At 38.7% G+C, this 18189-nt stretch overlaps 1 protein-coding gene across 1 annotated transcript in view; it reads right to left on the bottom strand.

Annotated features, from left to right (window-relative positions):
• LOC115235455 overlaps window positions 1-18189 on the bottom strand; it is a 90438-nt gene that overhangs the window by 50251 nt on the left and 21998 nt on the right. The window contains exon 2 of the mRNA XM_029807269.1: window positions 8620-8808. Within this exon, the coding sequence (XP_029663129.1) occupies window positions 8620-8808 (189 nt within the window). The remainder of the gene's footprint in view (window positions 1-8619; window positions 8809-18189) is intronic.

The following is an 18189-nucleotide window of genomic DNA, read 5'->3' as shown; positions in this document are numbered from 1 at the left end:
CGCTCTCCCCCCGCATCTCTTCCTAAACTCATCGACCTCTCCTAGCCGCTGCTACCACTACAGATCTTCTCTCTCCTGCCAGGGTTCTTTTAGAAATTTCGTTTATCATATTTCATTTTGCAAACGGTGAAACGACAGCTCTATAAAGATAGCGAGCAACGAATATCTTTCCATTGGTAAAAAAAAAAAAAAGAAGATAAACCGTAACCAGTAAAAATATTTGCGTATTTTACTTTTCGCGTAAAACTCGCGCGATTCCAGTGGAGTGAAAACTGCGAGCGCGCGGAATTAAACGTTTCGCTCGATAATAAAATACGAACATTTATGTAACGCGCGGCCAATTTAGTTCGTCAAAAAAATTTCTTATGCTTACCGTGGCAATTTATGCGCGTATTACCTTTTAAACGACGCGCGCACTCACTTGTATTTTAAATTTCGGGGACGAAAGCGCGAGACGTAAGTATAAGGAGCGCCGTGCGCTCTCAGCTGAAACGAGCAACCATACATTAATTCCGGCTTTATTAAATTTATTGCGACGCCGTAATTCGAGGCCCCGACGCCCCTGTCCCCGAGAGGCGGCCCGCCCGCCTCTTATCAGCGCGCAAGGAGCGCTCCCCTTTTGCGAAATCTTTACATCAGGCCGCGCCGCCAATGCCTTGGGTTACTGTCCATGATGAGACGGTATGTACACCGTTCGGCATACGTGACACCATTAATGATACGGCCGAAAGCGCGAAGTTACGCTCGATCGGCGTGAGCTGGAAGCCGCCGGAGAGACCACCTCGAGTGTCGGAAAGATCGGTATTCCCAAAATATTACCATACGTTCCCATTATCTCGCATATGTTCCGTTTAAGACATAAAATTTACGTGCAATTAAATTTTTGTCAAAAATAAACTTTTTAAATAATAAGTAAAAAATTAATTATTTCGAAATAAATTAAAAAGGGAAAACATAGAACAAATAAAATAAAATGACGAAAAACTAAAGTTGTCATGTCATTTTTTTTTATCTCGTCTTTTCAATTCAATGGCGATCACAAGGAGCTTTTCGTGTCGCGATCTCATCTGGGCGATGACACGAAGAATGAGGAAGACGAGGTGCACGAAGAAGGAAGCAAATACAGACAGTTGCTAACGATCACCGCAATTCTACATTCGCGACCGTAAAAACGCGAAAAGCCGTTCTACTTCGCCGATTAAAGTCTCTCCCGCTCACGCAGGTGAGAGCCTCGCGCACTCTAGCTCGGACTGACGTACACGCGCGTTACAAGTGTGATCCGTTTATTGCCTTCCCGGCATCGGTTCCGTTTCGCCGAGACTTGGACATCGTTAAACTCGTCCACTCGGGAAATAAAGATCTTTTATGCGCGGAAATGTTGCGCGCGCATTCTCCGCAGATTAATTTCGCCATTTCGAACTGAAACGTCGCTCGTAAAGGAATAGCACACGCTCTTGTGTTACGAGCGACGTCTTTCGAGAATTTAAAAGCATTATATATCAAGTACGATGTCGCTAACAATAACAAAAATCGTATTATTTTTTTGTTTAATAATAATGTAATAATCTAGTTTATAATAAATATAACAACATAAAGTAGTTATATGGATCGTAATATTTTTGACAAGAAAAAATTTATTCCGTATTGTATCCAAAAAGGAGAAAAATATCGTAGCAAATACATATGGAAAGAAAGAAAGAGCGAAATACAAAAAATCCGGAGCGCCGCGGCGCCGTGCAATGCTTCGCGTATCGCTTCTCGGAAATAATTAACCGTCCGCGATAAAGCGTCTTAGGTTAATGAAACATCCTTTTGTGCACGCCATGAAGGGACGCCTTCATAAGCAGGCGGCGACATCCAACGCGGCACGGCAAATGACTTATTAGCAAAGTGACTTCGGAGCCGAGCCGAGCAGCAACGCAACGCTCTCCGGCCGCAAAAGAGGACAAACAAAATCGGCCGGTTATTAACCGCCGGTTGTCCGTCTTCGGACGACGACGCGATGACGACTACCGACGCGTCCGTTCTCTTGCCGATTCGTGCCTGGCATCTGGTAGCTTGTATACATGTTCGGAGAGAACATACACTGTATGTCCAGGGACGGCGATCCGCGTGCACGCAACACATTCAACTAAAAACAAATCCGAAGGCGCGAGTACTTATTAGCCGGATTTAAATATTATATCAGCCGCACGAAAAGCGTGTCGGAAGATTTCTCATCTATGAGAATATTTCCAGATATTTGACTAGAAAGAATGGGAAAAACCTAAACATGTTTTTAAAAATATTTCAATTAAATTAACGTAACCCGTATCTCTAATGGAAAAATCTCTCTTTTCGGATACGTATTTTTAGTTTTTTCGTAATATAATTTGAGATTATACTTCGCAAATTTATGACGAAAAGAAAACGCGAGAAAAATTCGCAATTCTCTATATTTCGCACAGTTAATAAATATTAATCGTTTATAAAGAATATTCTTCAAACTTTTAGGATATTAAACTTATCCTGTATCAAATTACATTATTTTCGAAACAAAAAACTAATCGAAAACTCGCGGCGAATTTGTCGAAGAAAGGAGAGCCGGCCCTGTGATCGAAGGCGGTCGGTCGGTACCGGTCGGGAATCTATTCAGGTCGTGGATGACGGTTTACGGTAAGGTCCACGGGAAGATTGCTTATTAGGGAAGGCGCGGAGCTATGGAATAGAAAGGCCAGTGACAATTTGATAGATTGAGCTTTTTGTCGTCACGGCTCCGTCGTCGTTAGGGCCGGCACCGATGAAATTATTGCGTTTTTTGTCCGTCACCGGTCGAATGCCTAATAATGAGACGCATGCCATCTTATTTTGCGACCGATGAAACGCGTTGTGTTGTTCTCATTCTGCTCTCGAATGCCCAATATAAAATATTCTATATATAAGTGTGCCTCCTCCCTCACCTCTCCTTTGTAATTCCTAAAAATTATTTTTTCGTTAGAAGAAGAAATTCTACATACTTAAACCAAAAGCATTATAAAAAACTATATATGAACTATATACGAATTTTACGAAATTATTTATAGTAATAACAAATAAAGTGTTTTTCCAAAAAAATATAAAATATTATATACAAAAGTTGCTTTTTCATTTTTCTCCCAAAATTTATATTTAATTTTTATAACTTTTAAAATCTTTCATATGTTCAATCTGTAATCTTGTAGAATTTATAAAACAAGTCGAATTTTTTATTCACAAAAATGTATAAAAATAAAATGAAAAAGAAAAAAAAAAATACCGGAAGAAAATCGATTTATTGCTTTGCGCAGAGTAATCGAAAGAGGATGCGGATGTTTTCTTGTTTAACGATAGGTACTGTACGACATTCAATAAGCATCTCGTAAAACGCGCTCAACAAATCTTACGGGCATTTTATTGCCGCGTAAATTAAGGCATACTGGAAAGAAGCTTCATAACATGCGGGAGCTCTGAACGTCGAATCTGCATTTCTCTAACTCCAATATACAGTCTGAAACATACATCGCGCATAATGAATTCGTAAGATGCCATTATGCAAAACGTGTCGTGTCGATGCAGATAAAAGTACACAGATTGAATGCATACTATAAAATAATATCCTCTTTTAATAGCATTCTTATTAACAAAAAATTCAGTAATACTATCACTTTTTGACTATGATACGTGAATAAAATATCCATATAGAGTATATGTCGATATCCATATGTTGATATAAGCATTTATTGCAAATGATGTCTTCGTTTTTACCCGTTCATGTATAAAAGAAAATGGAAGTTTTAATCTCTTGTTTTGAAGCCGAAACATAATATAAAAACAAACATCAATTTTCCATATAAAAAACATGCGCAATCCTTAAATTCCTCACGTATAAAAGAGTCTCTAATTTTGAGTACACTCATCACGTTTAAATAACAAAACAGAATTTACAGGACAGGAATCAGAGACACCTCGCGATAATGAAATCCAAAAGTTCGAAGCGAATCCAAGCGTTCAAAGCGCTAGTTTACGTCGCGCGGGAGAAGAAAAAAAAATGGTATGAGGTAATCGATGCGTGCTATGTATATACCGACACGTGCGTGTGCAGCCACCGCGCTCAATTGACGCTCGCGCTAATTTTAGAGCGCACCGCGGCGCCGCGCGCGAGCAAGATTAATCCCGTAGACGCGGTGAATTAAGGCCGATCCGTATCTTAAGGGCAGACACCGAGTTTGGTATGAAGGGCACGACGAGACTGCGCGCGCGCGAGAGAGCCAACGATCTAATTAAGCGGCTGTGCAATTAGATTTTGCCCCGCGGATGTCCCAGTTTAACACATCGGTAGGTATGTATGTATAATACTATGCGATATGACGAGCAGCGAAGAAGAAGTTGCGAAACCTACGTTGTACTTCGTACTTCGAAATTTTCACGTCAATCGTGACTAGGTATCGTTAATTGCTAATTTCGAACAGGTTTCTGTTATCAATCAGCCGTTGTCTGATTTGACATTCTCATTATTTAGTATTGACTACGTTATTTAGTTTTGATTAAATTTTCACTGTTAAATAACTGATCTTTGGGGAAGAGAATACGTTCCAAGATGATCACAGCTTTAATCTTGAAATTTTATTTTTCTCCTTTATTTAATATCTTATTTTTCTTTATTATTTTCCTCTATTATTAAACTATTAAGAAAATATTCGCATTAATCACGGGAAATTAACATCAATCATAGACCGGTTTTATACGATCGGTATTTAATTAACGCGTTCTCGTTATTTACTTACTAGCTAACCGGTTGTCTCGAGAAATCGATCATCGAGAAAGAATCTGTGTATAATACTTCCAGATTTAACTTATTAAAGATTTTCGCTTATCTCAACTAATTATTCAGTTAAATAAAATGCTTTAATTGTAATTAGAGATATCAAACTGGTTTCTTAACACGTCAATAATTTAAACGATATTCTCGTTATTTATTACTTAATTTTCATTTATCGGTTAAATTATAAGTTTTTGATCTTGCATAAAATTTGCAATTTCCAAGAAAATAATTTACATGATATATTTTCACACATTTAATTATCTTTAAAGTTTCATTTCTTGTTAAACAATTAAAAGCATTTTAATATGAAATTCATAACTATAAAAATCATAGCATATTCAGACATATGTTGATTATGAAAATCTTGCAATGTATGTGGAAGAAACAGTGAGTAGTTGCTCCATTCTTGCGATTTAACTGCATCGATATCTCGCTAAAAGTATCGTGGTCGAAACTGAGCTCGTAACCAAGCCGCGCAATAAAAATTCGTTACATCTCTCATATAAGATACATTTTTATGCCACTTTCGGGCGTGCGTGCGTAGATATAAAATGTTTCCGCAGAGCGCGTAGTATCTTATACCGGTTGCACTTAGATGCTCGATTTAACTGAAGTGCAACTACGCATAATAAAGAGTAGCTCGCTCTCTTTTTCTCTCTCGTATCCAGACGAATACTATATAAATCACGCTAATAAAAGCAGGAAAAGTACATGCTCTTGTAATAACGCGGTAATTAGATTTATCCGAAGGAGTCGGGACGTCCTGTATAAAGTAAAATAATGGAAAATAGAGTTGGAGCAACAAGAGTTGCAATATTCATGAAATATTGCACCGTTTCTATCGAGATAGGAACTGATTCCTCTACCGTGGATAGTTATGTTACCCAAATCGAACGCGGGATGGTCGAGGGTTAAGGTTCGCCGCGTGCTTCGAATTTCAACGAGCAGCCGCGCGAGTATCTCTCTTGATCCTCCGAAATAAAATCACTGCGCGTTATCGCCGTTAACGATCCGGATAGAATATCGAGGATCGCGTAACCGCGCGGCCGGTTATATACCTCGGCACGGTCGCAATTTGCAGTAACTGTTTCTCGGAACGAAACAATTTTTTTTTTTTCGCAGATGCACATTTATTAGCGCGACCGTGCGCGTCGATACGGACGGCGCGGAAAATATATATATTGCAAGGTTCGTAAATAATACCATATGCCGTCTTACGATTCTGCCCGACCAACGATTACAATGAGAATGAACGGAGCAGCGGCGGCAGATAATTCATGAAAGAAATAAAAATAGACGATCCCAACGATCACGATCACATACGGTTTGCTCGTAAAGCTACGAACGAAGAAAAATAAACTTTTAAATGACACCGTTCAATCTCCTCCGAGCTCGCGCGCATTTCAAGCCGCTATATCGAAACCAAGTATCCAAGTATCAGTTTCATTATAATCTGTATGTTTCACAAAATTTTTAAGATTAGAAAAAAAAAAATTATCGCAGGCCAATAAAAGTTTAAAAAAATTATAAGATACTACCAAGATATATTACAAATTTTTATATAAATTAAAGTTTCGCTATCACTTGCGTAACACTTCTATATCAATTATTTGTTGCATCTAACGATAAGGCAGCTGCATTCCTAAACAGTCGCCTCGCTGATTTCGACCACGCGTTCGATGAGAGCTAAATAATCCCGGACGAGATTATTTCCGATACGGTATGCACGTCCAAACCCATCGTCGCTTATACAGGCCGTGGGCCGGTACAAATTGCCTCCTCCGCCCACTCGGGTGCCATTCTTAATTGCGGCAACCAGATCGATCATTCGGCGCGACCCGCGATCCCGCGCGATAATTAATATCCAGGCGTCGCGATTTACGCGACGTAACAATCGCGGCGGCGGCGGCGGCGGAGGAGGAGGAGGACGAAGACGGACCCCCTGGCGCAGCGAGGGCATCGTATCCGCGAGATCCGGTCGCGTGGCTCTATTAAGCATTGCGTTTAAGTGACTCCGGTAACAGAGAGCGAAGCGGCGAGCATCATCGGCGCTAACGAGCGCGCTCTAACAAGGCACTACTCACCGCCCACGCGGTTTTCAGGGTTTCAGGCCTCGCCGCAACGGCGTCGCCCGACGACTCCCACGGTGCAGCATCGACGTGGCGCCACGCCATTCTTTTCCACGAAACACGATTGTTGTGACAAAACTGTAAATTGAATATCGATCGCGTGTGCCCGAACTTACACGTTCGGTACGTTTCTGTGCCATGTCACCGGTCGTTAAGCTTGCGCGCCTCGAAAATGAGTTCCCGTGACCTGGGTGACTGGATAACGCGGGGGACGGATTGGCTTGGTGTCAATCGCGCGAGACAGTGATATAAGACAATAAAGAGAAAGTTTTGACATAAAAAAAAGAACACGTAAAATCAAAAATTTGATACTATTGTACACTTCATATCTTATCTTACCTTAATTTAAATTATTTCAAAGATCGCTTGCATTACATATAATCAATGTGAACTGCTCTCAAATATTACACACATTAAAAAAAATTAATTTAAAAAATAGCACGCCAGAGGATACGAGAATTGTTCGCTCGGAGTTAATAGGGCGGACATCGCGTGGGACCGATCTACGACGAACAAGACAAAATCACAGCGTATAAGCACGTAAAGAACCTGATTATTTTCGTGCTAAGCGCGTATTTCAAGCCGGTGTCACCTGTAGACATGCTATCGCGACAAAATACTATGTTCACGGCGCAAATTACGCTCCACACTGACGACGGAACAGGATAGGATCGATATACGAATGACGATTGACCTCGATCGAAGGCTGTAAAACTCACCGCCACCGTTCGCGCGCGTGATACAAACATACCCATAATTTTAAATGAAATTGCTGCTCATTACGCATTATTACCAGTCCGGAGAACAGTCGTACTTTTCAATTAACTGACATCGTTTTTGTCGCGCAGCAAAACTTCGCCCTACATAACTGTTCGTTATCCCACGTTCGCGAGATATGCAAAATATCGAATTGATCGCTTACTTTTAATAGCGCGATTAAGTGCGACACTGACGATGAGTACGCAAAAATATCGTTACACACGTGCGTTATGATTTGACGTACAACTCTCGTCGTTTGTAACAGCATAAAGTTGCGGTCAAATAAGTTAATAACAATCATAGTCGAGAATAATCGACACCATTAACAATATTGTGCATTAATTAAAATCAAATGAGTTAATTAAATGCATTAATTAAAAGCAAATGAGTATCATTTATCGCGCGTATTATCGGCATTTAATTGTTATTGAATGATTTCATAATCGATTTTTTTAATAAATAATTGTTACTAATTTTTACCGAAATCAATCTATCAAAATGCTATTATTTGCTTTCTTACACATATAATTTTAAAAAAATAAAAAACAATTTTTGTCAATTTTTATTTCTATATTATATGTATATATATATATATTTCTCTACCTTCAAAATATTTTTCTCAATTTTTATGATCGTTATTATGTCATTCCATTATTAATTCTTAATATTCACTATTTATCACTACTAATATTTTTTTATAATTTTTGAAATTAATCTAATATTACACATACATTTTTTCTAAATTTTTTACTGTAAGTATACAGCAATATTTTTGATTCAGTAAAAGTATTCAATATATATAGTTTTGACTTGATCACTTGTAAGATATGTGTACTAGAAAGACAACAACCACACAATTATTACGGTCTAATTGGCAGGATCAAATCACGAATGATCAAACGTGTCACTCACTGTGCATATCGTTGGCGTCTGTCCATGGACTTTGTTGCTATTGGAAGGAAGCTCCGGCCCTTTCGAAGCGTCCAGATGTGTACGAGATGGTACAGACGACGAAGTAGAAACGTTACTCGAATTTGGAACGTGACTCGTCGGTAGTGGCGTGCCAAGCGAAAGATCTGGGCGGAAAAACCACGTAGGCCACTGTAACAAAAAAATAAGCCATTTTTATATTTAAAATATTTGGTTTTCTTGCATATTTATATATCGTTTATTTTCGATAAAATATGCAAGTTTCCTATAAACATATCCATTCTGTGATTACGGACATTTTTCTTTTTTTTTACTAAATTTAAAATATATTTCCCATTAACAAGAAATTGAAGAGACATAAATTTTTGTGAAGTTCAATTTTTTAACGAAATACTTTATTATTTAAGGGAATTAATAGTAATCATTATTAATTGAATTGATTAAATAAAGATTGTGTGTATATATATATTGTCATTTAAAATAAAGTTTTTCTAACGGCTTACAAATAATATAAATTTCTTCCCGCGTAATATAGTTAAGGATTAATTTATAGCTAACGTTTCTTTTTGTCTCTTTTCTCTCTTTTTCGCTTTCGATCGCGTGTGGTAACGGTATTTTCGGCACAAAAGGAATAATGATGTGAAACGACATAGCGATTCTTATCCGAAATGTCTCAGTGGCGCGATAAAGCCAATTGACCGCACGAACAGAGACAAATCGGCCGTATTCGTCGACGTGTAGTTTACATGAAATTCGTTACGCCAGTAATTATTTTCTTAAGATTGCGTACACGTTGGCAAGCAATAGACTAGAGTCATAATGTATTTAACGTTATAGTCAACGTTTAAAGTCACCATTTATGATTCCATCATTGTTTCAAAATAAAATTTAATGTGACACTGTCATATCGAGGTATACAACTTTATTTAAATTTTGTTTATACTTGTTTAAACTTACGCATGTATCTAATTGACTCATTTCATTCTTTATAAAATAAATAAAATGTATGTTAACTTATCTTGACATGATATTTAATTCATAACCTTCTCGGCCAATTAATGTGCGTCTATCTAAATATATAGTCTAACAAACTATACCCAGGCATTAAACTTTATTTGCGATATGATATAGCGATCTATAATCAATTAAATTATACGTTAGATGTAGACAAAGGCATCTATTTGTGGCATTAAAAAGATATTCTTAATAGTATACTTCATGACTTGGGAACGTTATTGCAAAGAAGTAAAATTCTAAAAAATTTATTTATATTTTAAATTATCTGCGAAAAAAAGAGAGTTCAAGTAATTTCTTCTTAAAAATTTAATTTTATGACAAAGAATATATATATTACACGGGGTATTAAAAAAAAACATTTAATATTTATATGGTACATAAGACATACCATACTGAGTAAAAAAACCTTAGTAAACATAGGTGGAAAGCTCAACCGTTTCTGAGATATAAACATTTTTGTATGTTAGCATCATGATTGACTTACTGGTTTCTACATGTCGCATGCGACGTGAGAAGAAGATAATCTGTCTAAATCTTTATCTCGATATTTATAGAAGGTGTTCCACATGTCCTCCTTCCATTTCTATATACGCTTGGCATTTTCTTCTTACAGAATCGCGAACTCTCTCGAAAATTCCAGGTCTCTGAATTATTTAACAAGCATGCTGGATTCGGTCACATAATTCTTCTAACAATAAGTCATTTATCGGCGAAGAATACACTATGCTTTTCAAATAAAAAAAAGTCCAAGGAATATTAATTAGAAAATCGAGGAGGCTATGTAATTGATCCGCTATGTCCGCAATCGCCGGTTGATGACAACTGACTGATTGCCGGTGAAATCTTCTGTTATGATGTATGTATGGAAATTGAATGAGAACATTCAGAAAGCGGTTTATAAACACTGAGGTAAACATCGTATGCGACACATAGAAGCTAGTAAATCAATCATGATACTAACATACAAAAATGTTTATATTTCAGAAACGGTTGAGCTTTCCACCTATGTTTACTAAGGTTTTTTTACTCACTATGGTGTGTCCTATGGTTTTTCTTAACATCATATATATATTGTTCTATTCTGCTTGTGTGTGAATAACACTCCTTATAAATACTTAAACTGAGATTCTCGAACACAATAGAGAGGTTAATAAGCGAACTTGTCCATTTCATTGTTTATTACTTCGCGATATGTACGGAGTCTAAGGGCTCTACCATCGTTTTGGCGGATAAACGTTCCACTATAAGCGGAGCATTGAAGTGTCGCCGCGACTGAATATGAGCAGCTCCCTAAGATAGATGACATAAGCCTTTGACCCTGTAAGAAGCGCACTCGCCGAGCGCGAGGTCGTCGCGCGTGTGGTCCATTGAAAGTGTTCTTGTGGCGGAACCGGCCCGCTGAGAGAAGAGAGGCTCAGACGGAAAGAGAGAAAAGGAGCCTCTCTCGCGCGCTACTCGCGCGGCGTGTCCCGTTCACCGCGGTATATAAGGACTTTTTGATCGTCCTCGTCGGGGCCGCGACACGAATTCCACGCGATTAATCGCGGCCGCGTGCGCGATTCGATCCGCCTGTGTATCTCCTGTAAAAACAGTCTCGCTACCAGACTTATCATTCGTCGTAACGCACATTTTTGTGAACGTTCTTTTCTCACATATGCCTTTATTGCCGTACTGTATCTCGAAGATAAATGAGTAATCTTTGTAAAACATAAAAGATTCGACGATTTATATTAATCTTTTGATAAAATTTTTGTCAAAATCCAGTTATTCGCCAATAGTGCTTATCGATATAATATTTTCCTCGTTGAACTTCCGTTTATACCGTGGAAAGTCTTACATCACGCCGTTGCCGTAACACACCGTGTGTTTTAGTTATTTTCGTGCCAGAAGGTTTGGCATCAGCACCATCAGCCAGTATTGGTCACGACGCAGTGTGGAAAGTCAGTAACCGGCGGGTGGGACACGGGAGGTAGAACGTTTCTGAGATATAAACATTTTTGTATGTTAGCATCATGATTGACTTACTGGTTTCTACATGTCGCATGCGACGTGAGAAGAAGATAATCTGTCTAAATCTTTATCTCGATATTTACAGAAGGTGTTCCACATATCCTCCTTTCATTTCCGTACATGCTTGGCATCTTCTTCTTACAGAATCGCGAACTCTCTCGAAAATTCCAGGTCTCTGAATTATTTAACAAGCATGCTGGATTCGGTCACATAATTCTTCTAACAATAAGTCATTTATCGGCGAAGAATACACTATGCTTTTCAAATAAAAAAAAGTCCAAGGAATATTAATTAGAAAATCGAGGAGGCTATGTAATTGATCCGCTATGTCCGCAATCGCCGGTTGATGACAACTGACTGATTGCCGGTGAAATCTTCTGTTATGATGTATGTATGGAAATTGAATGAGAACATTCAGAAAGCGGTTTATAAACACTGAGGTAAACATCGTATGCGACACATAGAAGCTAGTAAATCAATCATGATACTAACATACAAAAATGTTTATATTTCAGAAACGGTTGAGCTTTCCACCTATGTTTACTAAGGTTTTTTTACTCACTATGGTGTGTCCTATGGTTTTTCTTAACATCATATATATATTGTTCTATTCTGCTTGTGTGTGAATAACACTCCTTATAAATACTTAAACTGAGATTCTCGAACACAATAGAGAGGTTAATAAGCGAACTTGTCCATTTCATCGTTTATTACTTCGCGATATGTACGGAGTCTAAGGGCTCTACCATCGTTTTGGCGGATAAACGTTCCACTATAAGCGGAGCATTGAAGTGTCGCCGCGACTGAATATGAGCAGCTCCCTAAGATAGATGACATAAGCCTTTGACCCTGTAAGAAGCGCACTCGCCGAGCGCGAGGTCGTCGCGCGTGTGGTCCATTGAAAGTGTTCTTGTGGCGGAACCGGCCCGCTGAGAGAAGAGAGGCTCAGACGGAAAGAGAGAAAAGGAGCCTCTCTCGCGCGCTACTCGCGCGGCGTGTCCCGTTCACCGCGGTATATAAGGACTTTTTGATCGTCCTCGTCGGGGCCGCGACACGAATTCCACGCGATTAATCGCGGCCGCGTGCGCGATTCGATCCGCCTGTGTATCTCCTGTAAAAACAGTCTCGCTACCAGACTTATCATTCGTCGTAACGCACATTTTTGTGAACGTTCTTTTCTCACATATGCCTTTATTGCCGTACTGTATCTCGAAGATAAATGAGTAATCTTTGTAAAACATAAAAGATTCGACGATTTATATTAATCTTTTGATAAAATTTTTGTCAAAATCCAGTTATTCGCCAATAGTGCTTATCGATATAATATTTTCCTCGTTGAACTTCCGTTTATACCGTGGAAAGTCTTACATCACGCCGTTGCCGTAACACACCGTGTGTTTTAGTTATTTTCGTGCCAGAAGGTTTGGCATCAGCACCATCAGCCAGTATTGGTCACGACGCAGTGTGGAAAGTCAGTAACCGGCGGGTGGGACACGGGAGGTAGAAGGAAACGATTTCAGGGTGGTCTGGCGAATGTCTCTTGTCGTTGGCTCGCGGGAGTTAACGCCAAAACCGAAATAACAAACTCCTAAAGTCCGTGAATTAACGCGCTACTTCGAGCCCAAGTTTTGACGCACGTGATATTTTCTGTTTATCGTAACGGTAGTCCGCAACCGTGGAAATAATTCCACATCGATCAACGGCATCAATGTGGATTTTATCTTAAACTCTCAAATCAAAGTATAGATCTTTAAATTTCTAAAATAACTTGTAGTTTGACGTTTGGCAACGCTAAATTGCGATCTCTTCTTCTCGATATCATTTCACCATATATTATATCGTTATCATATATTTTTCAAAAAATTAAAATATTAATAACCTTTAAAAAATGTTTCAATTAAAATTGTTCGAATCTAATATCAAAAATTAATAACTTGTTATGAATATTAAAAGAAAGAACCAAATGCAAATATATCGTAAAAGCTGTTGTTAAAAGTAATCAATGACTCTGGAAACATAAGCATTAGAGTCGAGATGTATTTTTATCTCGCGATGTACGATGCGAAGTATTATCACCATTTTTTCCGCGCTAGCATGAGAGTAGCAATGGTATTCGCGCGAGCAAGCCGCGTGTAATATCGGACGAACTATTTTTATACGAGGCATGGGATGTGCTCTCGAAAAACGCGGCGCGGTATTCTCCAAATTCCACGCTGGCGAATCATCGTTCTGACTGGCCATACGCTATAATATATATCCGCCCGAATATTCCGTTTTTAGACGAGAATATCGGATAAAAAAATTTCGTCGCGGAAGAAGCTATTCTATATTAACGATTAAAATAGATATTTTCAAGAGAAAATATATAGAGTGTCCACACAATTCTGAATCACTCTATAAATTTTATGTAATTTTTTTTATAAATATATATTTTTTGTATAGAAAGAATTATAGAAGGTCCAACAGAGATGAATATTTTTATTTAAAAATATCACGTATGTTTTCGATATAGAATAATTGTGTATTACGACAAAACATTCTGTGCGCGAAGAGTTAAAGCTATCTATGAGACATATAATACGCGCAATTGATGATCCCGCTTGATTGCGTCAAAGCCTGAAGACGATAGGTGCTTTTTATACGGTGAACGAAAAAGTTCCCACAGTCACGAAATGTCACACGTTCGATCCGTGACATGGAACGTGACTCGAGTCGACTCTCTCTTTCTCTCTCTAATTGCCAGGAATTTCTCGCAACTCGAGGAAGCGTGAAACGAGAAGCCTTAGGCGCATTTTATCGGCAAACAATCGGCTTTGGTAAAAAATATTTCGTTACATCGCACAAAAAATAAAATTACATCAATTTGAGCTTATGTCATAACTTCGCTATAACACGCGTTTTAAAAACGGAAATAAAATAGATTGAGTAACTATTATAATACTTACAACTGGCAATCATATAATATGATGCAATCTTTGCGGGTGAATTTGTGACTCGAATCGCGCCACAAACCTGTTTCTAATTTCTAATTCAATTCATTCCGCAATATAAACGGCAGTGACGCGAAACTTTTTGCGGTCGTCGCGCGGAATGATTTCCGAATGTCTTTGTCGTGTACCGTGTGCTCAAATGAAATAAACATCGTTCGTCGCACACGCGTGCGTTTTCTCCCGCAATCTACGTCACGAAATACCACGAATAGTAAACTCCACGATAAAAAAAAAAATACATTAACTATAATGTATTTTTCGAGAGTGTCTCGGTTACGTTGTCACGCAAAGTTGATATTCATTTAACTCTTAATATCTAAATCTTTTTTATAAAAAGAAATGCTTTTACTAAAGATAAAGCAATTATTTGTTAATGTAATATCTCTGTTAAAAATATAAATTAGTCATCTTGCGTAGAATCTTTATTTAACAATATAAAAATGTTTTCGCATGTACTTTAAGCGCATCGAGAGACCTTGCGCGGCAATTTATCAGAATTTCACGCGAGCCGCACGCCGCGAGAGGATCGCTTTGCGATTTTCCACGGTTAACTCGGGGAAGTGACATTATTCGCGCTGTGCGTCGAGCGGCTTGAGACCGCGGAGATGAACGGCTCGAAATTTCCAGACCCCGAAGGCCGCTACTCGCGTAATGACGAAGTGAGGTCGGTCCAGCGAGGTAAACACGAGTCGAACCGCTTCATTAACGAGCGGCCCGGAAGAAAGCCGACCGACCGCGCGTATCTATACGTTTAACGCGCGCGTGTAATATACAAGCATATGTTGCGCATATATTACGTTACGAGTGGCGTAATTACAACTGGCAATCATATAATATGATGCAATCTTTGCGGGTGAATTTGTGACTCGAATCGCGCCACAAACCTGTTTCTAATTTCTAATTCAATTCATTCCGCAATATAAACGGCAGTGACGCGAAACTTTTTGCGGTCGTCGCGCGGAATGATTTCCGAATGTCTTTGTCGTGTACCGTGTGCTCAAATGAAATAAACATCGTTCGTCGCACACGCGTGCGTTTTCTCCCGCAATCTACGTCACGAAATACCACGAATAGTAAACTCCACGATAAAAAAAAAAATACATTAACTATAATGTATTTTTCGAGAGTGTCTCGGTTACGTTGTCACGCAAAGTTGATATTCATTTAACTCTTAATATCTAAATCTTTTTTATAAAAAGAAATGCTTTTACTAAAGATAAAGCAATTATTTGTTAATGTAATATCTCTGTTAAAAATATAAATTAGTCATCTTGCGTAGAATCTTTATTTAACAATATAAAAATGTTTTCGCATGTACTTTAAGCGCATCGAGAGACCTTGCGCGGCAATTTATCAGAATTTCACGCGAGCCGCACGCCGCGAGAGGATCGCTTTGCGATTTTCCACGGTTAACTCGGGGAAGTGACATTATTCGCGCTGTGCGTCGAGCGGCTTGAGACCGCGGAGATGAACGGCTCGAAATTTCCAGACCCCGAAGGCCGCTACTCGCGTAATGACGAAGTGAGGTCGGTCCAGCGAGGTAAACACGAGTCGAACCGCTTCATTAACGAGCGGCCCGGAAGAAAGCCGACCGACCGCGCGTATCTATACGTTTAACGCGCGCGTGTAATATACAAGCATATGTTGCGCATATATTACGTTACGAGTGGCGTAATATACGAACACAATCTCTCCGTGGACAATGACGACGACGACGAGGATGAAGAGGACGATGATCGTGCGGATAATGACCGCCATCGTTAAAACGTCGTACCGCAAACGACTTGAATAAGGAATTTTTATATTTTTTTGAAATTCTCACACCGAGATCGGTCTCTTCAGGAAGGACACGACACTGATGGAGCCACGTTTAAATTATAGAGAATTAACGATTCCCCCGAAGTGGCGGAGCTTATTTAAAGCGTTTATTTTAATAGAATTTCGATGTGAGATTTCTCGGAAAATTATGAAATATATTCCATAAAGACAGCTTTAAGATATTTCTCAAGTATTTTATAGACAATTCAAAGAAAACGTCCCGTAAAACTCCCGCACAAAGTGCATCCTCCCTTTTTATTTCAACACATATGGTAAATCTCGAGCAGCGTGTTTACCCGGATGTGCAACATGACATCGCGAGGCCCGGAGGAAATCTCAACGCCATACTCGATGCTTTGGAGCGCTCGCGGTGTACGATGCGAAGTATTATCACCATTTTTTCCGCGCTAGCACGAGAGTAGCAATGGTATTCGCGCGAGCAAGCCGCGTGTAATATCGGACGAACTATTTTTATACGAGGCATGGGATGTGCTCTCGAAAAACGCGGCGCGGTATTCTCCAAATTCCACGCTGGCGAATCATCGTTCTGACTGGCCATACGCTATAATATATATCCGCCCGAATATTCCGTTTTTAGACGAGAATATCGGATAAAAAAATTTCGTCGCGGAAGAAGCTATTCTATATTAACGATTAAAATAGATATTTTCAAGAGAAAATATATAGAGTGTCCACACAATTCTGAATCACTCTATAAATTTTATGTAATTTTTTTTATAAATATATATTTTTTGTATAGAAAGAATTATAGAAGGTCCAACAGAGATGAATATTTTTATTTAAAAATATCACGTATGTTTTCGATATAGAATAATTGTGTATTACGACAAAACATTCTGTGCGCGAAGAGTTAAAGCTATCTATGAGACATATAATACGCGCAATTGATGATCCCGCTTGATTGCGTCAAAGCCTGAAGACGATAGGTGCTTTTTATACGGTGAACGAAAAAGTTCCCACAGTCACGAAATGTCACACGTTCGATCCGTGACATGGAACGTGACTCGAGTCGACTCTCTCTTTCTCTCTCTAATTGCCAGGAATTTCTCGCAACTCGAGGAAGCGTGAAACGAGAAGCCTTAGGCGCATTTTATCGGCAAACAATCGGCTTTGGTAAAAAATATTTCGTTACATCGCACAAAAAATAAAATTACATCAATTTGAGCTTATGTCATAACTTCGCTATAACACGCGTTTTAAAAACGGAAATAAAATAGATTGAGTAACTATTATAATACTTACAACTGGCAATCATATAATATGATGCAATCTTTGCGGGTGAATTTGTGACTCGAATCGCGCCACAAACCTGTTTCTAATTTCTAATTCAATTCATTCCGCAATATAAACGGCAGTGACGCGAAACTTTTTGCGGTCGTCGCGCGGAATGATTTCCGAATGTCTTTGTCGTGTACCGTGTGCTCAAATGAAATAAACATCGTTCGTCGCACACGCGTGCGTTTTCTCCCGCAATCTACGTCACGAAATACCACGAATAGTAAACTCCACGATAAAAAAAAAAATACATTAACTATAATGTATTTTTCGAGAGTGTCTCGGTTACGTTGTCACGCAAAGTTGATATTCATTTAACTCTTAATATCTAAATCTTTTTTATAAAAAGAAATGCTTTTACTAAAGATAAAGCAATTATTTGTTAATGTAATATCTCTGTTAAAAATATAAATTAGTCATC

The sequence above is a fragment of the Formica exsecta genome, unplaced genomic scaffold (assembly GCF_003651465.1).
Source record: "Formica exsecta isolate Colony F162 unplaced genomic scaffold, ASM365146v1 scaffold222, whole genome shotgun sequence".
NCBI classification, from domain to species: domain Eukaryota; kingdom Metazoa; phylum Arthropoda; class Insecta; order Hymenoptera; family Formicidae; genus Formica; species Formica exsecta.
Note: the sequence above shows the minus strand (reverse complement) of the source record. Positions and strands in the feature narration are given on the sequence as shown.